Source organism: Melanotaenia boesemani, chromosome 16, assembly GCF_017639745.1.
Source record: "Melanotaenia boesemani isolate fMelBoe1 chromosome 16, fMelBoe1.pri, whole genome shotgun sequence".
Taxonomy (NCBI): domain Eukaryota; kingdom Metazoa; phylum Chordata; class Actinopteri; order Atheriniformes; family Melanotaeniidae; genus Melanotaenia; species Melanotaenia boesemani.
In genome coordinates, this window is record NC_055697.1 from 2,734,760 (window position 1) to 2,759,043 (window position 24,284).

Sequence of the window (24,284 nt, forward strand, 5' to 3'; positions counted from 1 at the left end):
TTCAAGCCATTTCAGAGGTATAATATCCTCTTCTAATTTGAATTCTTTTATGGTAATCTTCCACATTTTAAGTGTCCATTTCACCCAAGTACTACCAATACTATTTATGTAACTTTGTATCTTACTATCAGCTAAAATAGCCTGTATAGGGGTGTCACACATCCTCTCTACAATGGATTTCCACTGAGCATTATAATATGGATAGCACCAGCATATGATTACTCTCATCTTTGCTGCAAAAAAGAAGAGAGGGTAAGCCCCACCCTCATGAAAGTTTGAACCTAAAAGGAGCGGATATCCAGGCGTGAACGCGCCACTTTCAGGGTGCAGATTACGAGGGGACCGTGAATGCAGCATTAATCGTGGTTAACTTGTATCACTGAAACGTCTCATTTGTATGAGTCGCCGCCGCGGGGCTGGCACCGGATCTTTCTGAAGGTTTCCAGCCGAACATGACTGAAGGTTTTTAGCCGTATTTTCTCTGTAAAGAGACTTTTCTTCCAGCCGCGTTCATTTTTCTGCACGGGAGACGTTTCAGCCTGAAAATGAGCAGTTTATTGGCGTGTAAGGAACCGTTTGGTAAGTTCCTTATCTTCTCTGACACGTTTGAAATGTTTTAGTTAACACTAACACAACCAAGGTTACGGTTGAAGATTTAACTTTAGCCCATCTCTTGTCGTACTTCTTATGTACATATTTTTTAGTTCACACAAAATCTTTTACTAGTAAAATATCTGTGTAGGCTTGCCGTTGCACTGGAGAGGAAATCATCAGGTGGTGTTTAAACCACAAATAGGGTTTCCACCACTCTGAAAATGTCACAATTAGACACTGGAAAATCCAGTGACCTTTAACCAGTCAGTAGCCCACTTCACATTGTCCAGTTCACTTGTTTCTGACTGTGTGAACTAGCTGGTTTAGTTTAATGAGCATCCATCCATCCATCCATCCATCATCATCTATCCATCATCTATTCATCCATCCATCCATCCATTATCTATCCATCATCCATCTAACCATCCATCCATCCATCCATCCATCCATCCATCATCTAAATGGTAAATGGTCCGTATTTATATAGCGCTTTACTGTACCTGGGATGATACCCAAAGCGCTTTACATTATACGTCACATTCACCCATTCACACACACATTCACATTCACATTCATTCATCTAGCCATCATCCATCCATCATCTATTCATCATCCATCCATCCATCCATCCATCCATCTATTCATCATCCATCCATCTATCCATCATCTATTCATCATCCATCCATCCATCTATCCATCATCTATTCATCATCCATCCATCCATCCATCCATCATCATCTATCCATCATCTATTCATCCATCCATCCATCCATTATCTATCCATCATCCATCTAACCATCCATCCATCCAGCCATCCATCATCTAAATGGTAAATGGTCCGTATTTATATAGCGCTTTACTGTACCTGGGATGATACCCAAAGCGCTTTACATTATACGTCACATTCACCCATTCACACACACATTCACATTCACATTCATTCATCTAGCCATCATCCATCCATCATCTATCCATCATCCATCCATCCATTTATCCAGAGCCACTGACAGAATCATGTCCGATGCTACATTTTGCTGATGTTATCTAAGTGCTGATTTTGTGCTATGGTTGCTATGGTTACGTGATTTTCTGACATAAAAATAGAAAAATGTGAGAATGAGAGCGGCTTTATTTGGAATTTGACTGAACTGTTTTACACTTTACTGTTTATACAAAAAGATGGATAAATATGGAACTTTTTAGCATCTGCAGAGTACTTTGGTTCATATGATTTCAGTCAGATTAACACGTATACATCCGTTTCAAAGTCCAGCTTTTGTTAGACTGATGCAACAACGGTCATGTCACGTTTCACATCACTACTATCATCATGCAAACATCTTTTAGCCAGGTTTGCTAGCTCTTGTAATTGAAGGTTTACATAGTTTAACGTAGTGGTTTTTAAACTGGGGGTTGGGACGAGATCATTTCCAGGGGTCACCAGATAATTAAAAAATATATATGGCCTAAATTCATAAAATAATTTTTTAACCAGGGCTGTCAGAATTAAACCATTAATGAAGAGAAAAATCTTTGAAATTAGCACATTCATTTTTACTTTTCTTTTTACACATTAACGTATAATCAACAAAGTTAGTACACATGCCACATTAAAAATCTGAATTTGACATTATCTCAGCGGAAGAAGCTGACTTTGGGCATTTAGGCGCCTTCTTGCAATGGTGAACCACCAAAACCAGTTTATCATGAGAGTTTTCCAGCCTTACATTTAGAGGATGCTGCTAAATGACCCATCTGATACATCACACAATTAATCACCTAAGCCTGGTACACACATAACGATTTTTTTTTTTATCTGGTCGAGACCTCACACATGAAGATAAAAAAAAATCAGTTTTGATCGTACTTTGTGTGGTGTGCTCCGAACATGTAATCACGCAACAATCACACGTGGCGATGCTGTCCAGCAACTCATCTACAATCTAGTCCTCCGAGCCTCCGAGAACGTTGAAACATAGAAGAAGAACCATAGCAACAACCGGCAAAAAACGTACAAGAAGAACCATAGCAACAACTGGCAAAAAACCTTACAAGAAGAACCATAGCAACGACGGGCAAAAACCGTACAAGAAGAACCATAGCAACAACCGGCAAAAAACGTAGAAGAAGAACCATAGCAAAAACCGGCAAAAAACGTACAAGAAGAACCATAGCAACGACCGGCAAAAAACGTACAAGAAGAACCATAGCAACGACTGGCAAAAAACGTACAAGAAGAACCATAGCAACAACCGGCAAAAAACGTAGAAGAAGAACCATAGCAACAACCGGCAAAAAACGTACAAGAAGAACCATAGCAACAACTGGCAAAAAACCTTACAAGAAGAACCATAGCAACGACGGGCAAAAAACGTACAAGAAGAACCATAGCAACAACCGGCAAAAAACGTAGAAGAAGAACCATAGCAAAAACCGGCAAAAAACGTACAAGAAGAACCATAGCAACGACCGGCAAAAAACGTACAAGAAGAACCATAGCAACGACCGGCAAAAAACGTAGAAGAAGAACCATAGCAACAACCGGCAAAAAACGTAGAAGAAGAACCATAGCAACAACCGGCAAAAAACGTACAAGAAGAACCATAGCAACAACTGGCAAAAAACCTTACAAGAAGAACCATAGCAACGACGGGCAAAAAACGTACAAGAAGAACCATAGCAACAACCGGCAAAAAACGTAGAAGAAGAACCATAGCAACAACCGGCAAAAAACGTAGAAGAAGAACCATAGCAACAACCGGCAAAAAACGTACAAGAAGAACCATAGCAAAAACCGGCAAAAAACGTAGAAGAAGAACCATAGCAACAACCGGCAAAAAACGTACAAGAAGAACCATAGCAACGACCGGCAAAAAACGTACAAGAAGAACCATAGCAACGACCGGCAAAAAACGTAGAAGAAGAACCATAGCAACAACCGGCAAAAAACGTACAAGAAGAACCATAGCAACGACCGGCAAAAAACGTAGAAGAAGAACCATAGCAACAACTGGCAAAAAAAACTTACAAAAAGAACCATAGCAACAACTGGCAAAAAACGTAGAAGAAGAACCATAGCAACAATCGGCCAAAAACGTACAAGAAGAACCATAGCAACGACCGGCAAAAAACGTAGAAGAAGAACCATAGCAACAATCGGCCAAAAATGTACAAGAAGAACCATAGCAACAATCGGCAAAAAACGTAGAAGAAGAACCATAGCAACAACTGGCAAAAAATGAAGGAGAAGAAACATAGAGTGTGTCTCAAACCGCTCACTTACATGAGTGCACTGGAAGGTAGTGTGTAGTGCACACTAAGCACTACCTTCTGTAGTGACACTATCGTGGGTAAGTCCTGATCCAAACTGAGCACTAACTTTTTGCACTTTCCGGTAGTGACGTACCAGCTTAGCAGCGCCACTCGTTAATATACTTTTTTTTTTCTTCCAAAATCATGTTAACATACGTGTTTGCATGTCATCATACTTTTATGCTAATAAATGCCTTTTAAAAGGCCTCGTTAGTAAAACAAAGAACCGTGGCCTCCACTGTATTAATCTATCTCAGTAGATAACAATAGAAACCATCAGCACACGTTCATGTGTCTTTGCGTGTCTCCCCCATACCTGTTAGTATAAAGTGCAATTTAAAACACTAATAAAACAGCTTTTAAATAAGCAAAGATATCTTAACTGAATTAAAGTACTTTACATTGTACATCTGTTTTATTGGTGTTTACACTGATACCGTTCACGTCTGCAACAGGAAACCGATTTTACTAGAAACCATCATTTAAAATATGAAATGCAGTAATGAAGACGCTAAAACAGGGATGCAGAAAACATTTTATTTAAAATTTTTATTAAAACATTTCTCTCTTGCTGCCTTCTCTTCTCCACAGCAGCGTCCCAGCCCGCAGGTGGCAAATGCCTCAGTGCCACTGCTGGCTCGGTGGTTTGATGCCACAGTGACCTACGGTGAACACAGAATGGCAGGTCATATAAAAGCAAACATTATTATGTACTTTATGGGTACTTTGCAGACGCTTATCTAAAGTGATGTACAATCAGCTACGGCTTAGTCAACGGTACCATGGAAACGGGCCGGTTCTCTAACCAGCGGTGTTTCCTAATCAGTTTTCAGATCAAGGACCATTTCGTTTACGCCAGAGGACCGCAGTGCTTAATCTGGAGGTTCAACAATCATGAATAAACATACGGAACCTACAGCATTAATCATTTTTAACACTTATATAGCCCATCTACATCTGCGAAATCGGCTATAAAACTGCTAAAATTTACGTTGCTAACTCTACTGCAGCCTCCAACAAATGATCAGATCCATAACTGTCATCAGGGATAGAAGAGATAAGAAGCATGCTGCAGTTTATATTAGAATTATGATCAAATAACTTCATACTTACAACAGTAGAAAATACCCTCCGTCTGCATCGGTACCGCCGAGTCGGTGGCTGCCAGCTCTGAAAAACTGGTTGAAAGTCCCTCCCCTTCCGCTACGTCACCAAGATGGCGTCCGTTTAGTGCGTGTAGTGTCCATCGTTTCGCACTAGATTTTTGGCCGAGTTTAGGGCAGCATCCGGGTACTTTCAGTGCACTGAGTTTTTACTGAAATTTCTGTGTCAGCGCACTAAGCACTTAAATGTAGTGTTCGAAGTATAGAAGTGCGCGGATTGGGACACACCCATAGTGACAATTGACAAACACAACACACAACATGGAAGGGGACATATAGGACGAGGGAATGATGGAGGTTTTGGGACTATCGTTAACAGAAAAAACCAGAACTGAAAAAATAACAGACTGGAGACGGCGTGAACACAGACTTTATTTACTTCCTTGTTCCCCAGCCAGCTCACTCTCTGATTGGCTACATTCCATGCCATTTCACCACCCACGCAGTCACAGTGCACGAGTCGTCGGTGTTCTTCAGAAATCGGCACTGAAATATTAAACATGTTCAATGTTCATAATTGTCGACGATGACCCGTTTTGGAGTGTATCATTCTACACGCCCATATGCTTTGGTTGTGTTTACCCACAATGCCCTTTGCTTTGTAGTCATTTCCTGTATTTGGTTCGCTTGAAGTGAACCGAGACCTGCATGTATAGCTGGATTAGAGTTCATTCCTTTGATTCTTTCGTTTGTTCATTCAAACCTCCCGAAATGATTTCCAAGCAGAAGCCTCCATGGCCTCTCCAAACTCCTCCCATGCCCGAGTTCATAGCTCCTGGTGGGGTTAAATAAGTTGTTGCAACTGAAAGATAATTGCACTAATTATCCTATAGGAGGCTTCCATGTTTGCTTAGTTAAATCCAGGTGGCAACTTTTTTATTTTTATTTTTTGGCCTGGCAGTGTCTATTTTATTTATCTTTTAAACTGCTTTCCTGTTTGAAACTTCGGTGATGTAAGGTGTCTATTCTCAGTTGCATGTTGTCAGCAGAAAGCCAGAAACCTGCTCGTTAAGGACGTTTAGACTTCCTGCTGTCTCACCTCAGATCGCATGAATGTCATGGCTTGTTTGTCTGTCTGCACATCCCTGTTTACACCTGACAATATCATTTCCTTCAGATTCCGCTGTGATCAGCGTTGTTTTCCTGCTTGTAGTTATATCCTCTTGTAGTTAACTAAACCACTTTCACGTGCACCCTGTGTTTGACTGTGTGTGATTTTGGTCACACTGCAGGTTAATGGTTGTTTATGTGTAATCCTGTCTAATGCAAGTATACACTGTAGTTCCTTTAACCATCATTTTACTATAGTTTAGAAGACCTTGCATATAAATCTCAAAGCATTATTGAGGTATAGTTTTTCATTAACCATCCGTTGACATCCCGTTGAGTCATATGTAACTCACTGTATGTATTTTCGTGTATATTTCAGTGTGATGCGATGTGATATGATCTGATACGATACGATGCGATACGATACTAAATGATATGACTTTATTGTCCCTGTAGGGAAATTTGTCTTGGACTCGACAGCTGTTACAACAGCTGCCTTGACAACATCAAATCACTGGAAACAACCATCCAACCACAAAGGTAAATCATATTGCATAGTACTCATTAAATAAATAAATAATCGACATAAACAATAAAAAGAATAAAACTTGATGCTATTTGATGATTCCAACAGCTCCAAGAGGGATGATGCACCATCCATGAAACTATAAAAAACATTATCTAGACTTTTGATAGAAAATTAATTTTTAAAATGGGCCAGGTTGCATTTTGGAACTCGATGCTTTTCTTCTGGGAGGGAATAAAGGCGGATTTATGCTCGCTTGGCGTCTGCGTGCAGTCAGCTACGGCGTAGCTGACGCTGGTGAGTTTGTTCTCACGCTCTAGCATAGGGGGAATGCGTCATTTTGGTGTTGTGTTGCAGTTTCTCCTCCTAACCTGAAGGTGGCAGCAGGGGTGGTATCGGCCGCTAAACTCAACAGGTCGGAGTTCTTTTGATTGCTCAGTTCAGTTCGGTGGTATTTTCTGTTTTAAAACAACAGTGGCGTCCAGTATGGTTCAGTGTCTTTATTAGCTTGTGGAAGAAAATGAAGAAATAATTCAGTCAGCCTCTCACAACTCCATCCACTGGTTAATGTTTTTAAAAACGGTGTTACCACACACATTCAGTGAGAAGATCCAGATATCCGGCAACGCGTGATCCCAACCTGACCAATCACAAGGAAGTACCTCCATGTAATCCTCTGCGTAGCAAGGGTGCACGTCAGGTCTGGAAGAGGTGCACGTCGAGCCTCGGTGGAGCTACGCAGCTCGGATACGCAGACGCCACGCAAGCATAAATCCGCCTTAACTCGTACTCAGGATTTTCCTTCTGAATTTATGATTTGATGCAATCTAAACCAGAATCTGGTTCTGGTTTTCCTTCTTTTTCTCTCCACTGTTCCCCCTGTAGCCCTTTATGATAACTTGATCTAATGTGGATCATTTTCATTGGATTATAACAGGACTACAGTTAATTAGGTTGTATTTTTAAAGTATGTTTAGATGATTTTGGTGCTGTGAAAATTAAGCTGAATTGAATAAAAATGAATTGGTATCTGCAGTAAGTCCATGTGCAGCTCTGAGAATGGGCTGATCCAGACTTTTTATCAACCTGCAGAGAACTTTAAACTCTTCACGGTTCATTTTGATGTGCCATTTAAAGAGTGGGTTCAAACATTTATAAATGTATCTAATGCGGTGCAGGAATAAACTCCGTGACAGAGACACGTTTACCACCCACCACCAGCCATGAATGTAGCTAAGTTTGTACAAGGTGTGTGTATAGCTCCTCTCAGTCTAGACATTGCGGTGGCCTGGATCAGGTCCTAGCATGCTGTTCACCTCCAGTCATGTATGGAAGCAAGTTCATGACAAAGCCAGGGCCCGCTATGCTGCAAAGAAATAGTTTTATCCTTTCATAGCAGACCTGGGTGGTCAAAACGGAGAAAAGCTGGGTTCACCTGTGTGGAATTATGGCCCCTAAGCAACGAATTATGATGTGGTTTATATTTCATCTCTTGAACTTTATCCAGAGCGTGCAGCTACATGTTCCTGCATTCCCAGGCAAGGAGTAACAATGCTCAACTGATCTCGGGTTCGACTTGCACTTGATAACTGGGTGCTGGGCTCTAAGTCCTAATGCTTAATGCACTGTGTTTAAAGGGACTTACCACCCAAGGGTGTAATGTCAAGTTATGTACATCTTTAGAGTAAATTAAAACCAGCTGTTTATGTAAAATGTCTGCCTTCTAACACTGAGTCTGGTACATGAAGCTGTACCCTGCTGCAGGGATGAGAAGGTTCCTGTTTGTCATGAGATAACTTTCTTTATTTTTCTCCCTGTTGTCAAGCTATCCAACTTTTATCCTTCGTTTTTCAGATTGTTGGATTTTCTCTGCACAACATAATATTTAGGAAAATTGTAAATGAAGGCTTTGTTCTTGTATTTCGTGCATTATTAGATTGTAAACTGTTGAATCTGACTGACTGCATTATAAAGAGAAGATCTGCTGTTCTGCCCCAAACCAACATTTTAAATAGTTCGATTTTACTTTACTGCTTTTTGGGGGTTAAAAAAAAAGTATTTTGTCTTTTAACATTAGACAGGCCTTAATGATGTCTTAATTATGAACTCCAAGCCATTTTGCCTATTTTTTTTTTTTTTTGGCTACTTTTTCTTAACCTTTTTTTTGTTTGTTTGTTTGTTTTAGCATTAAACTGTAACAGCTGGAGCTTTTAATCCCAGTCAGCATCAGACATGATGTTTCCAGCCTCAGCTGTCAGATTATGAGGCTAAAATGATGTAAAATGAATGTATGAATAGATGTAGCAGCATAAAGGCCGACCAGAAGAAGAAAGCAGAATTTATTACTAACAGAACTTTGTAGAAATAACACACAGATCAGCAGTGACCAAACCTTTTCTCATCTCATCGTTCTCTCAAGTCTTGGCTTTCAGGAGAAAAAATATTGTTTTTGAAACAAACACACAACAGAAACTATTTCCATGTTTCCACTTTTTCCTCATTTCCAGTTATTCCTGCTACTATTTACCTGCTATCCTCACTAAACCAACTCCAGCTCAGCTGCTTTGTGGCGCCACCGTGCATCAGAAACGTCTTCTTGGCTTTATTCCAGCCATAGAGGAGCATTATTTTTCTTCTTTTCACACACACACAGAACTTTCTGCTCACTGGTTGATCTTTGGCTGCTCCTGATTGGACGTTACCGTCAATCTAAGCTCTCTGATTGGTGGAAAGTCTGACAGGAAGTGGCTTCATCATCATGTCCAGGTCTAAATAGAGGTCTCTTAGCAACATAGTAGTGATAGTGATGTTTTTATGATGAAATGTGATTAATAAAGCTGTTATCATTGTGGATTTACCAGATAGAGTCTCTGAATAATTTAGTGGCTGGATTGTAAACCTCCTGGACGCATAGAAATGCTGGAAACTTCCGTAGATCAGCTAAAGGGTAAAATATCCATCACAGTTTACCCAACAGAGCTACACACCACCGCTCCTGAGACGCTGGTGATAATAGAAGAGATTAAAACTAATGACTGCAGTCTAGAAATGTTCCAACAGTAATCGTGAGTCAGTCGTCGTTTCAGCTCCTGTTCTGTGATGGAGAAACAGAAAAGTCAGTTAGAGCAGTTTTAATTAGGAAAATCACACAAAACCAAGGGCCGCTTACTTTTAGCTGTTTTGGTTTCTCCCTTAAAAAAACACTTGTTTTTTCTGTTTTTGTTTCCTACACCAAATAAAACGAGATAATGAACCCTTATCTGTTTTCTGAACTATGCTCCGAACATCTGAGAGAAGTCTGATGACTCAGAAGATCCTGATCATCATGATAAATCCATCCAGGGTAACATTTCCTCTCTGTTACAAGTGCTGTAAGAAAATAAAAATCTATTTGATGTGTTAGAGAATGTTTTAGTTTACGTCTGTATCCACAAATACCAAGCAGGTGGATTGATGGTTTTTCAGGGTTTTTTTTTTTTGTTTTGTTTTTTGTTTTGTTTTTTTATCTGCACGGTGATTATTAATACCATGATTCTGACAGACAAGATTAAAGACACTTATTGTTTTGTTTTGTTTTTTTTTTTTGTTTTCTTGCTGTTGACAGAGACGTAGCTGCAGCAGCTAACGTTAGCTCTGACAGCTCAGCTCAGACGTTCTGCTCAAACAGGGACAGTGATGAGTGATCTTTCTCAGACAGTAGATGAGTCACATTCCAGGCGGCTAGGGCCTTTTCTTCTCTGAGATATAGAAAACTAAAATGCTAAAAAAAAAAGTAGTTTCCTTAGATGTCAAGCACCTTTCAAACAACTGAGGTTGACTTAAGTGCTTCACAGAATGAAAGATTAACAATAACACATAATACAGAAGCAGGTGAACACAGAGGGAACACAGTGCAGGTGTAACCTGATGCGAGACGACTGATCTCAGGCCGTTCACTAGAATTATCCTGAGCAAGACACAAACTTATAAAAACATGAATCACCCTGTCCACATATTTATGAAAAAGATTAGCTTTTACTTCAGCTGTAACTCTTACTTGAAACTGGCCCTAACAGCAGAAGAGATCTGAAAACTGTCAAATAGAAGGTGAAATTATATAAGTTGCATATTGATATTCTGTGAAGCCACTTTAACATGTTTTTTTTCATCTGTATGGAGTTGCTCAGATAGTAAGCAGCTGTGTTGATGCTGAAAGTGTGTAGTGGATTTTTGTTCCCTGAAAATTGATAAATAAATACAGGAACTGATAAAGAACCAGGTTGGAAAGCATAACTGATATTAATGACATCAGTATCAATAAATTCATGTCAGCTCCCATCCCTGTAGGATCATTCATGTCTGTCCCACAGGGTGGGAATCAAATAGTTCAGTGTCATCTGCATAGAAAATAGAAAACAGACATCATGATGACATCAGGAATAAGACTTTTTGAATTGATTAATTTGGCATCGTTGCAGAATATATCACATAGCAGAAGCAGCTTCACCAGTGCCCACGTGCACGTTGGAGGCTGCTTCAGGTTGCTGAAGGGCAGGTGGGTGCGTCACAGACCAGCGGGGGGATGCTGCTGAACACTCCAGAGAAAGTCTGCCACATAATCCTGTCCTGTGCAGTCCTGCACACCATGCTCTGGGTAATGGAGGCTTCTGATGCCCCTGTGCAGCCAGAGGACCAGATGTCTCTTACATGTAGTGTTTTTGTTCATGCCTCTGACTCCGGTATTCAGGCTGCCAAACAGCAGCTTCTTATTCTTTTCCACCTCACAAGTGAGGCATCTCCACCTCCTAAAAGTATCTCATGTGGCAGAACATCTCCTTGCCATGGTTTGAGCTCACTGGGCGTGGCCTCTGGAACACAAATAATTAAGGGCGTAGCATGTGAATGACGATGGATTTCAGCCGCTGCATTTGTTAAGGCCCCGTCATTCCTACGCTGGGATCGGTCAGATACCAACGTTTCATAAATCACACGTAGATCCAATCATAAGATCATTCCTGTGATCCGATGTGTTCATTTTCACGTTCGTTTGATAAATGAGCGGCCTCATTTTTTAATCTGGCTTTTTTCAGAGACCTGACCACACAGGCTGTTGAGCGCTCGTGAGTGATTTTCATGCTCAACTTTAAGCCTCTTGTGCCGATGGATGCGCCAAGAGGTCTAAATCATATGATGATGTGACAGATTTAGGATGCCGTCGCAGCAAGACAAAAGTGCAGACATCAGACTTCCTACCACTTTTTATATTTTGTTGTTTGGCCAATCATAAGCACAGTAATGAAAAAAAAGTATTAGTCACGTTTGGTACAGGAAGAAAAGAGTAGAAACAAACAATTCGGAAAAAAAAGCCTAAAAATCAGACCTTCATCCCTACTGGTGGAAAACGCATCACATCAACTAGTAACTAACAACGTAACATGTTTGGTTGCTAAGGAAGTTATGGAAGTCACGGTTCACAAAGTCCATCTTAAGCAGGTTGAAGTGTATTTAACATTCAGGCTTTACAGTGAAGGGAAGGGAGCTAACCCTAAAACTATTTGCCAGTTTAACAGAAAGTAAATCGTGCTGTTGAATGCCACAAATAATTTTTAAATAATTGGGACATCCCTTGTGGACCCTGCAAAAACCCTCAATATAGGGCGTCATTATAAGTGAGTCAAAGAAGCTGCTGTCCCAAACAGAGCACTGGGATCAGGACAAGATTATCCTGAAGTGCTTCAAATATGCGATTAATGGAGGGCCGTTCATAAGAAGAAGAAGAAACGGAAAAAGCTTTGATCGGAGTAGTTTAGTTTAATCAGCCTTGCTTCCAAACCAGACTGACTTTATGAACTTGTAGAATTGGAAAATGATCAGTTTGCTCTAGCAGCCTAGCTTTATTTCTTTCCTCTCTCATTAAAAAGTTGTGGATTTTTACGTACACAGTAGGTTGTTTCCCTCTCATGACACTGATGAAAGCAAAGTGCAACATGTCAACATTTCCTAGTAGGGATTAGGTGGGCGGACATGTTGATGGGGATTTACCTTTCTTTCCCTCCTAAAAAAGCTGTTTGCCCTTCTGTTGACTGATGACAGTCAACAGAAGGGAAATTAGGAGTGACAGTTTACGTATGTGTTAATAATCTTTTTGAATGCTGATGTAGTGGAATACAGGAAATAGTGAAATCTCCAAGTCATAATGAGAGAAACTAACAGGCTCTGAGGAGTTTTTTTTTCTTTTCTTTTTTTGTTTAAAAATAAGTGAGTTGTAGATCTTGAGATCTTGACAATCCTCTTGTTCTCATTAATGATCATGCTTCTTAGGCTGCTCAGAGAATTTCCTGAACCTTAATGAACCATCCTCTTCATTTGAAACTTTGATGTTTACACTGACCCTGAACTGAAACAGAAGGTTGATGTTTATTAGTCACCTGCATGTCGACCACACATCCCACTTCCTCATCACCTTGGTGATAACTGGGTACCAAGTTGCCAGAACCCAGACTGAAGGCTGTGATCTGCCTTCAGATCAGCTATGACTCAGATTGTTGGAAGAATGAACATGTTGTGGGTTTCAGTGGTAGGTTCTTCCATATTTGGTAGGGAGGGGCATTTTAGTTGAGTTTCATGTCAATTAGTTAGGCCTTTAAAATTAATTAGCCAATTACTTGTGACATCAATAATGAAATAAAAGATACTTTTATCTCTTAAGGAACATTGTAATACATGTATGAAATGTTAATATGTGTGTTCCATAAACACGTGCTTTTTACATTATTATATTTTCAACATTGTGTGAGCTCTAGTGTCCTTTATTGTTCAGCAGAAAGATGAGAAAGTGGGTCAGGAGAGCTGGCTATGGGGCAGCTGCTATGCTATGTGAGCTAAACACCGCACCCATAGAAGCGTTCAGCTCCAACAACAAAACCAGTCATTTTCCTCGTCTTTCCATCTGGTCTTTTTGCTCGTGAAGCAACATTTCTGAGGGGTCAGTAGCCGTGCTGCTCTGGTCTGTTGCCTCCACCATGGGTCAAAACTCCAACAGAAACAGCTGCCAAACTATCCTGCTTGCACCTCCAAACCGAGCTTGGGAGACAGAGGCGAGGTGATCCTGGATGAAGCAGTAGCTATCTTTAGGGTTAGCTCCCTTTACTTAGATAGATAGATAGATAGATAGATAGATAGATAGATAGATAGATAGAAATACTTTATTAATCCCTTCGGCGAGCCCTCAGGGAAATTTGGGTACCAGTAGCAATACAACACCAACAGTAAAGCAGGACTTTACCTAGCAACTAACTTCAGGGTTAGCTCCCTTTACTTTACCTAGCAGCTAACTTCAGAGTTAGCTCCCTTTACTTTACCTAGCAGCTAACTTCAGGGTTAGCTCCCTTTACTTTACCTAGCAGCTAACTTCAGAGTTAGCTCCCTTTACTTTACCTAGCAGCTAACTTCAGGGTTAGCTCCCTTTACTTTACCTAGCAGCTAACTTCAGAGTTAGCTCCCTTTACTTTACCTAGCAGCTAACTTCAGGGTTAGCTCCCTTTACTTTACCTAGCAGCTAACTTCAGAGTTAGCTCCCTTTACTTTACCTAGCAGCTAACTTCAGGGTTAGCTCCCTTTATTTTACCTAGCAGCTAACTTCAGAGTTAGCTCCCTTTACTTTACCTAGCAGCTAACTTTAGAGTTAGCTCCCTTTACTTTACCTAGCAACTAGCTTCAGTGGGCAGTGGCTAACCCTAACCCACATAACAGTTTTTTATAAATCATGTGATATTCAAATAAATTGATTGTACACCAGACTATAAACGGCAGAAACTCGGCTAATAGACTCCACCAAGCATCGGCATCCAAAACAAACACAGTTCAAACCCCAAGCAGTTAGAAGGGAATGTGAAAAAAACACGAGAACAGCTCTGTCCACTTTAGATCTGCTAATTTCTCCAATTCAAGAAAAGGCAGCAGCTAAAGACTAGCAAACAAAATGGAGATGATGATACATATTTAATTGTACTGGTTTACATACATTCTTTTTTTAGACATTTTTCTAAGGTGAATGTGGGGGCCACCCCTCGATTCTCCTGACTCTGACCATTGATAGAGGGCTTGTGAAACCAGTGGACGGGGTGTGGGTGATGCCAATGGATAAGTCAGTGGAGGAAGATAAATGGTGAAATGGTGTTAAAGGTCACTCTGAGGTCAAGGAGGATAAGGATGGAGGGTAAGCCAGACTTTACTCATTCCTAGGACTACTTTACTCATAGGACTACTTTACTCATTCCTAGAATTACTTTACTCATTCCTAGGATCTTATTCATTCCTAGAATTACTTTACTGATTCCTAGGAGTACTTTACTCACTCCTTGGATTACTTATTAGATTAGATGATTAGATTAGATTAGACTTTATTATCTCACAGTGGAGAAATTCACTTGTTACAGCAGCTCTTGTTATAGAATAAAGTGCAGAAAGACAGAATAGGGTGAACATGCATCACAGCAAGAAGGTGCAATATAAATTATTTACAAGAAAAAGTCTAAGAAAAGCAAAAATATGTACCATTATAAATATAAAAGATATATATATATATATATAAAATATAACATCAACTTCACAGACTATATACATATTTACATGGTGATGGTGGGATATGAAGAATATGATGACATTGATAATGGGGGGTATTACACAGTAAAATATAAATAAATATTACACAGTATTATGACTATACAGATAAGTTGTACAGTCTGACAGCAGTGGGAATGAAGGACCTGCGGTAGCTCCTTCCTACACTGAGGGTGTCTCAGTCTGCTGCTGAAGGAGCTGCTCAGCCCCTCCACAGTGTGGTGCAGCGGGTGAGAGGTGTTGTCCATGATGGATGTGAGCTTGGCCAACATCCTCCTCTCACCCACCTCCTCCACAGAGTCCAGCCCAGGACAGAGCTGGCCCTCCTGACCAGCTTGTTCAGTCTCTTCCTGTCCCGGTCAGTGCTGCTCGCTCCCCAGCAGACAACGGCGTAGAGGACAGCAGAGGCTACCACAGAGACATAAAATGTCCTTAGCAGAGGCCTGCATACTCCAAAGGACCTCAGTCTCCTCAGGAGGTGGAGGCGACTCTGGCCCTTCTTGTACAGGGCGTCTGTGTGGTGTGACCAGTCCAGTTTACTGTTGAGGTGAACACCCAGGTACTTGAAACTGTCCACCCGGTCAATGTCCTTCCCCTGGATGTTCACCGGTGTGTGGGGTAGTGTCCTTCTCCAGAAGTCAATCACCATCTCCATGGTCTTACTGGTGTTTAAGCACAGGTGGTTGCACTCACACCAGTCCACAAAGTCCCTGATGACTGACCGGTACTCCAGCTCGTTCCCCTCAGACACACAGCCCACAATGGCTGAGTCGTCAGAGAACTTCTGGAGATGACAGCTGCTGGTGTTGTAGGTGAAGTCCGAGGTGTAGAGGGTGAAGAGGAACGGTGAGAGCACTGTTCCCTGAGGGGCCCCCGTGCTGCAGACTACCACCTCAGATACACAGTTCTGCAGACGCACGTACTGTGGCCGGTTGGTGAGGTAGTCGATTCATTCTATTCTATTCATTCCTAGAATTACTTTACTCATTCCTATGATTACTTATTCATTCCTAGGATTACTTTACTCATTCCTAGGAATATCTTCCTCACTCTAGAAGTAATATGCATATTTCTAGAAATAGAGAATGAGCATTGACATCACCACGCCCAGATTTGTGTGAGTGATTGATTTGCCGTTTTAATGGCGCCCGTGTTCTGTATTCACTTCAGTGGTGGCTCTCGTCTATTTAATCTGTTTTATTCATAATTTCTGACAAGTATTGAATCTTAAATTCTTATAACCGTTCCATTTTCTTCTGTGTTCCATGTGAATTTACTCTGACACAGCAACACATTTATTGATTCTGACTTTTCTGTAGTAATCTCACATGTCTCAGCTTTCTGTAGAGACCAGGAATATGTACAGCCCTGGTAGTTGGGGAGATATACTTTATTTAATTTGGGGATGTCATTTCAGACAGGAGGCAGAGGAAATAGACCTGGTCATGAAGAGGTTAAGTATTGTGCAGACAGGAAGGCTTGTTTCACTCTGCGGCTGATCTCTACACCTGGAAAGCTGTGTGTTAGAAACACTTGATCACTTAATCCTAATTCTTGCTATCCCATGCAAATGAAAGTTTTCATCCTCGCAGAGTGTAACCCAAGAAAGGCCAGAGTGGGTCTTTATTTAGAGCCCTTTGGATACAATGGCTTCACAGTGACGTAGACTGATGAGGGCCCACATTGCTCTTTCCAGGTATTTTCTGGAGCTGAAAAGCTGCCTTTGTGCAGTTCTCCCAGCTCATCCATGAATGTCCTTGTTAAAAATATTCCTTTAAGGAACGAGAGTACTGATTTGTATGTTGCCATGTTTGAACTGAACAGTATTCCTATTGTTTCTGAGAGGCGTCCTGCCCTTTTATAAGCAGATTTTACATTTTCCTCTTTATATGAGATCATATAGCTTATGACATAATGGAGTATAAAACTATAATTATATTAAATACATTTCACCTCATTTAAATGTTTAGTTCCACTGCCTACGCTGCTGGCGTGGACTGCATCGTGCTCCGATAACTGGCTGGGATCCTCGGCAGCAGGAAGTGGCTTTTCTGTTTGTCTCTGTGGCTGATACTTTGAGATTTAAAAGGAAGTTTGTGAAATGAGTATACATGACATCACAATTCACAATATTATGACTTCTATTATTTTTTCTCTGAACAGGCAGAGCAAGCTCTGAGCCCGTGGAGGACACAGACACCACAGACTTTGAGGCAGAATTTGTAAGAAAACCTTTCTTTCTTCTCTCCTCCAGTTGTGTGTTTGTTTTAACTGTTGCTGTCTTGACTTGCCGCCTGTCCAGTTTGCTTTGTGCTGGTTGTTCTTCATTAGAAGGCTTTGTAGAGTCTTACAGTAATCTGCAGAAATGTACCATAACTGAACGCACGGTGCTGGGATTGCGCCCAAAGGCTCATCCAGGAGCAAGCCCCAGCAAGCCGTTCTGTCTTCAGAGAGGAGTTCAACAAAGCAGAGATCAGCTTGTTGTTTTCAGCTCTGTTCACCTCTGATATTGTCCTGTTTGCTTTTGTATCTTCCACAGTCCTTGGAGGCCAATTATCCAGTCCAAGTCACAGATCCTCACGGTAAATAAGGCGTCCTTCCACTTTGGTTCATTTTTTATCTGTTAGCTTTTAAACAGATTTACCTTCTACTTTAAATACTGTCATTGAAAGAACTGCAGAGTGGCTGCCACAGTCAGCGTGGTGGGGAGACACTTGTGAGTAGAAATAGCCAGATTAATGCTGAACTGCTCTGAAATATGGCTGTGATGTATGTAGAATTGTCTTTTCAGTTTCATCTCCAAACAGTCACAAAAACAGTCTATCCATGAAAAATGATTATCATTAGAATTATTCTGGCATCCATCCTGGCTTACAGGATGATATTATCCATGTAAAAAGTTTACAATGTTCATGTTTGACTGGAACCCGATTAAAGAAAACTATAGAAAGCTATTATGTGCTTTTTATTAACAAAAATAGGATTAATACAAATAATTTATAATCTATGAATATTAGTCATTTAAAGTTGTGTAAATGAGAACAAATTATTATTATTATTAATAATAATACTGTCATTATTATTCCTAATATTAACTTTAAGTGACTAATATTCATAGATTATAAATTATTTGTAATCTTTTTTTCTTAAAAACATGTAATATTATTATTTCCCTTCAGATTGATGAAGTGTTTTTTTATTTAATGTCATTTCATTTTTGTTTAGTTTAGCCTAAAAAGAGCCCACTGGTAACATCGTCCCAACATAATAATGAAAGCTAAAACATAATTTAAAAAGTAAAATATTCCATTAATGTGAGCCTCTCATGTTTTTATTTATTATTTATTTATTTTTATGATGTTTCATTATAATTTCTGCTAATATTGGGCTCTTGTAAGAAGAGGAGTTTCTACTGATGTTCAGGATTTCCAACGCAGCATAAACCTTTAAATCTCGCATCTGATTGGCCAGCATGTCATTCTCTGACTGGATATAATGCTAACTGTACCTAAAATATATGGTTTGATATCAAACGTTTGAGCTGAATGTGCGCAGCTAATATGAAGGAAAAACAAAATTCAAATTAAAAAAATGTAGAAAGAAATGGACAGAAAGTAGTCATTGTTGTATCAGCCAACAAGAGGGGGTCTTATTTGGACAAATACTAAAATAAATGACCAAACAGAGAGTACAGACTGACAGGAGAGACTAAAAACAGCCGTGTCATGCCATACTAATGGAAATAATTTGTTCTGTAGATGTGTCTCTGAAGCCGATATGGAGGTCCAGTTTCTACACAGGAAGAAACCATGAATCATTTATCAGTAAAATCAACCATATTGGTGCCGCGTTGCAGTTTGATCAGAACACACTGATGACAGACGTTTTTCTCCAGCAGATGCCGTGACACTCCACCTGAGCTCCATGCCTACCGGATACCTGAGCCCCTCTCCAGAAAGCAGGATAAGACAGGTCAGTAGAACAGCTCAGGGACTAATCTACTCATCTATCCACTGTTTTTCACAATCCCACCACTCTGGTTGCCAGATTCTTCTCCTGAACTTCTTTCTGCATCAGTCGTCTAATAAGGTCCTTAAAAATAGTGTTTTACCAAACAAAAATCAGTGCAAACATTTTCCCCACACACACACACACAATGTCCAAGGATCAGTAAATGCAACATGTAATGTTCTTCTACCATGTTCTAGATCATAATGCAGAATTCATATATCATCATCTCACCAGCCGTCTCCATGGTGATAATTTCTGTCCTAAAAGCAGCAGATGTGACGACTGAAGTTAAACAGCCGACATTAGTTACCACCATTAATGTGTTATTTTTGACAGCACTATTATTTATTTATTTTACCCAAGCCATGACGATCACCAGTAATAGAGCCATCATGATTAAGATACTTTGCCACAGCTCAGAGTATGAATGCCCTAATTTTAACTGTGAGCATACAGGATGTGGGTTTTTTTCCACTGCGTAGTTGCAAATGTTACTAATAACAGAGCAGGAACACAGAGACTCACTTCACTCTGTATTACACCCTTTGTTGAAAAAGGAAGAGCAGCTGCATGTGAAGAAGATAATTTGACCATTCCAGTGTCTGTTCATGACTGATGAAATGTTCACAACCACCTCCTACCCACCTCACCCCAAACTCCCTGCGCCGGAAGGCAGCTTCTTTATTCAGGCCGTGATGTACTGTAGACTGCTACAAGGTTTATGTTGAGACACGTTTTACCATCAGTCATAAAAAACATCTCATCACAAAGTGTTGCTGCATAACTTCAACTACAAGAAAACTGCTGGAGGTGGAAATCAGAAGATGGAACAAATTTCATGCTGCAAGACATGTAGCAACAGCTTATTTTCACAGTTTGAGGTGTTTAATTAATTCTGCAATAATTCATTATACACTCAAGATCCTCTTCATCAGGACCGCCTTCTAGTACCGGGTCGTCCTCTTCATCTGGTCCGCCTTCTAGTACCAGGTCGTCCTCTTCATCAGGTCCGCCTTCTAGTACCGGGTCGTCCTCTTCATCAGGTCCGCCTTCTAGTACCGGGTCGTCCTCTTCATCTGGTCCGCCTTCTAGTACCGGGTCGTCCTCTTCATCAGGACCGCCTTCTAGTACCGGGTCGTCCTCTTCATCTGGTCCGCCTTCTAGTACCGGGTCGTCCTCTTCATCAGGTCCGCCTTCTAGTACCGGGTCGTCCTCCTCATCAGGTCCACCTTGTTTTACCGGGTCGTCCTCTTCATCAGGTCCTCGTTCTAGTACCGGGTCGTCCTCTTCATCAGGTCCGCCTTCTAGTACCGGGTCGTCCTCTTCATCTGGTCCGCCTTCTAGTACCGGGTCGTCCTCTTCATCAGGTCCGCCTTCTAGTACCGGGTCGTCCTCTTCATCAGGTCCGCCTTCTAGTACCGGGTCGTCCTCTTCATCAGGTCCGCCTTCTAGTACCGGGTCGTCCTCTTCATCTGGTCCGCCTTCTAGTACCGGGTCGTCCTCTTCATCAGGTCCGCCTTCTAGTACCGGGTCGTCCTCTTCATCTGGTCCGCCTTCTAGTACCGGGTCGTCCTCTTCATCTGGTCCGCCTTCTAGTAACGAGTTCCAGAGTTCATGAAGGCGCCATATCCCTCTCTGTGACGATGTTAAGGACGCACTGGAGCCCCGTGTGGAGGTCCAACCTCTGGCTTTCTATCAGAATGAGGGACAGACAGGACGTGTGGTGAGGGAAAAAATCATTAGACATTATTTCTGACAGATTCTTTTCTGATTATGCAGCAAGACTGACAGGAAGATTATTATATTTCTTTTTTGTTGTTAACAGTTTATTTTGTTGGGGACAAGGTGATGTTATGTGTTATTTTTGCTGTACTATGCTGGCTACGCCTATTTAACCACTTTATCCCTGTAAAGGTTAAACAAGTCAGATGCAACATAGAAATATTAGCATATGCACCGAATAAAAAGTTCTATTATTTGTTCAAATCTGAGGTTTTACCGCAGTTTCTTCCTGAAATCCACCTTGTAATCCTACCCTCTGTTGGGATCAGGATAATCCAGTTTTCTTGGATCGAAGTTATCCGGATCCGACTCAGAAATTTTGAACAACCCAAACTGAGGTTTTTATCCGGATAACAACCTGGAATGGATTACGTGTTCCAAGCCAATTTCGGAATCCAGCTTTCCCTTTTGAGCAACCTGTTTTCAAGATTCGATGGTTGTGAGTGGAAATCCCAGTTAATTACTCAGACCAGCAACCATGCCACATTCAAAGTCTCTTTCTTCCTCATTCTGATGCTCAGTTAGAAGTTCAGCAAGTCTTCTTCACCACGTCTACATGGCTACATGCTGCCGTGTGATTGTCTGGTTAGATATCTGTTGAGCAGGTGGAGCTGATGAAGTGGGCGGTGAGCGTAGAATGACATGTTTTGTTTTTCAGGTTTTTTTTTTCTTTTGCTAATGTGATTATTTCTGTTTCTCTGGTTTTAGCCAGTTGAAGATGTGGAAGAATGCACCTGCCCAACATTTTCTTCACCGGGTAAATTGAATCTTTTATTGACAGCAAACTTGTAGTATGACAACTCTTTTTCCAATAATGTTTATCTGATTTTGCTGCAAGAACACAAATATCACAGAGTACATTAACGTTTAAAGGTTCAGACACACATACTTAAAGTTACAAACTCCTCAATAGAACTGTAATATAGAAAAATATTCCTTTGAGCGCTCATTTTATCTTCCCTTTTCCTCTTGAACAAGACTGCCCCAAAGAACTGCAGATCCTGAACAGCCCCTGTGAAAAATGCTGCTGCCCTGCACCTCCTCCCAAGATCAGCGACCTCATGAATGACAAAGACCTGCTGGACTTACTGCGGCTGAAATTGGATCCAAACCACTGCACCATTAAAAACTGGAAGAACTTTGCGAGTCGCTGGGGGATGAGCTACGATGAACTGACCCTGCTGGAGCACCGGACCCAGGGCTCCTTGTCCCACAGCCCGACCCAGGAGTTCCTGCTGCGCTACAACCAGAAGACAGTCACCGAGCTGACGGAACTTTGCCGCATCTATCAGCGCATCGACGTGCTGAGACTCCTGCAGAGCTGGATAGAGAATGACTGGCCATCACGCTGGCAGCAGACTCACTGACCTGCCAGTATATTTATATGGTTTTACCCTTTATGGGTTTCTCCTTTTTCAAGCTGACAACTTTTAGTAACTTTAGTAAATTAAAGTAAAAAGAAAACAGCTGGAAACTGTAGAGAATATCAGATAGTCTCAAACCTTATGACCCTTTGTCTTTCAACTTTCAACTGCAGCTACAAACTAAAGTAAATACAGGAAACAGTGACATTTCTGACCTTTTCACACAGCCTGCTGTACATTTCTGAGCTGGAAAAACACATGCACATTCATAAAGGTGATATGATCCATCTGAGTTGAGGTCTGATCATACGGTGCGGGGGATGAGTTGGCAACTCACCCACCACACACCAGCCTAAGCCAGAGCATCACTAGTGTTGTTTAGCTTAGAGTTAACTTCTGATTCCTCCTGCAGGGACGGCTTGTAACTTCTCTGGTGAAAATGTTCTAATTGACCAGTACTACAGTGGATGATATTCAGTTATTTACATTTTTGATAAATTAACCAGATGACTTTCCCTGACGTGGTCTGGAGACCGCTTTATCTACTTGAATTATAGAACATCTTTCTAACCTAAAAGCATATCTTTTTTTATGGAAGATTTACTGGTCATCAAATCTAAAACCATTTGTTTGATCATAAAGCTGGACTATATGTAAGATGATCTGGATGGATGTTATTATGTAATGCTGTTATGAACATATAAAACGGATAACATAGTAGGAAGATCAGTTTCATTTTCTCTGCTGTGCAAGCATCGAAGTGTCAAAGTGACTTTGAGCAATATTGTTATTTTCCAGGTCTGTTGTTTGTTTATTATATTAAAAATACTGTGCAGATATTTGCTAAGGAAGCAGCAGCAGATGACACAACTCACTGGAGGCTAAAGAATAAGCCTAAACCAGGGTAATGCCACAGTTCTGCTGGCTGTTTATTTATTTACAACCCCAGTTCCTAAAAAGCAGGGTCTCTGTGTAAAATGTAAATAAAACTGAATGAAATTATTTCCAGATCGAGCTATATTTTATTCCCTGTAGAACATAAACAGCATATTAGCTCTTGAAACTGAGACATTTTACCATTTCATAGAAGTCTGCTGTCCAAGTGCAAACCCAAATATTTGTAGCCATCCACAACCTCCTCACCCAGTATCCTGTAATCTTCTGACTCATTATGAGCTTTTCAGAGAGAGACTTTGCATTTGCAACTCAGAATTAAATAAGGCCAGACAAGCATTTTTCTCTAAAGTCATAAAGAGCGAAATCAATAATTCTCATGTTCTGTTTGCCACTGTTGAGAGGCTAACCAATCCCCCAACACAATTGGCCCCTGAATTCTTATCTCAAAGTAAGTGTAATGAGTTTGCATTCTCTTTTAATGAAAAAATCAAAAGCATCAGACTGGCCGTATATTCTTCCATGTCAAATAATGCAACCAGACCTCCGTTACATCCACAGACACAATCTGGCTAGAATGTCAACATTCAGTGCTATCAGTCCTAAGTCACTAGAGGACATAGTTATGTCTCTACGTTCATCTACTTACTTTCTGGACACCCCGCCAACCAGCTTCCTCAAAAAGGTTCTCAGTTGCTTAGAAACTGATGTGCTGAAAATTGTTAACAGTTAGCTGCTGTCGGGATTTTCCCAAAATCCCTGAAAGCTGCAGCTGTTAGGCCCCTTCTAAAGAAAAGCAACCTGGAACCTTCCGTATTCAATAACTATAGGCCACTCTCTACTATTCCCTTTCTTGAAAAGATTATTTAAAAAGCAGTCTCAATTCAGCTGAACAATTTTTTAAACATAAACAGCCTCCTGGACAGATTTCAGTCAGGCTTTAGACAACATCACAGCACTGAGACTGCATTTGCAAAGTCGTTAAAT

General features: G+C 40.8%; 1 protein-coding gene across 4 annotated transcripts; it reads left to right on the forward strand.

The window, feature by feature from the left end:
• The first annotated feature begins 355 nt into the window (after positions 1-355).
• Positions 356-23,505, forward strand: edaradd (EDAR-associated death domain). Of its 4 annotated transcripts, none has more exons than XM_042009874.1 (7): positions 357-579; positions 6,576-6,659; positions 17,410-17,468; positions 17,786-17,828; positions 19,142-19,218; positions 21,748-21,796; positions 22,018-23,504. In XM_042009874.1, exons 1-7 carry the CDS (start codon positions 546-548, stop codon positions 22,404-22,406), a joined length of 735 nt encoding a protein of 244 aa, XP_041865808.1. In that variant the 5' UTR covers positions 357-545; the 3' UTR covers positions 22,407-23,504. The 4 variants fall into 4 exon arrangements, with proteins under 4 accessions (XP_041865810.1, XP_041865808.1, XP_041865811.1 ...); XM_042009875.1 differs by having other exon boundaries at positions 358-579; positions 19,145-19,218; positions 22,018-23,503; XM_042009876.1 differs by lacking the exon at positions 6,576-6,659 and having other exon boundaries at positions 356-579; positions 22,018-23,505.
• The last annotated feature ends 779 nt before the right edge of the window (positions 23,506-24,284 follow it).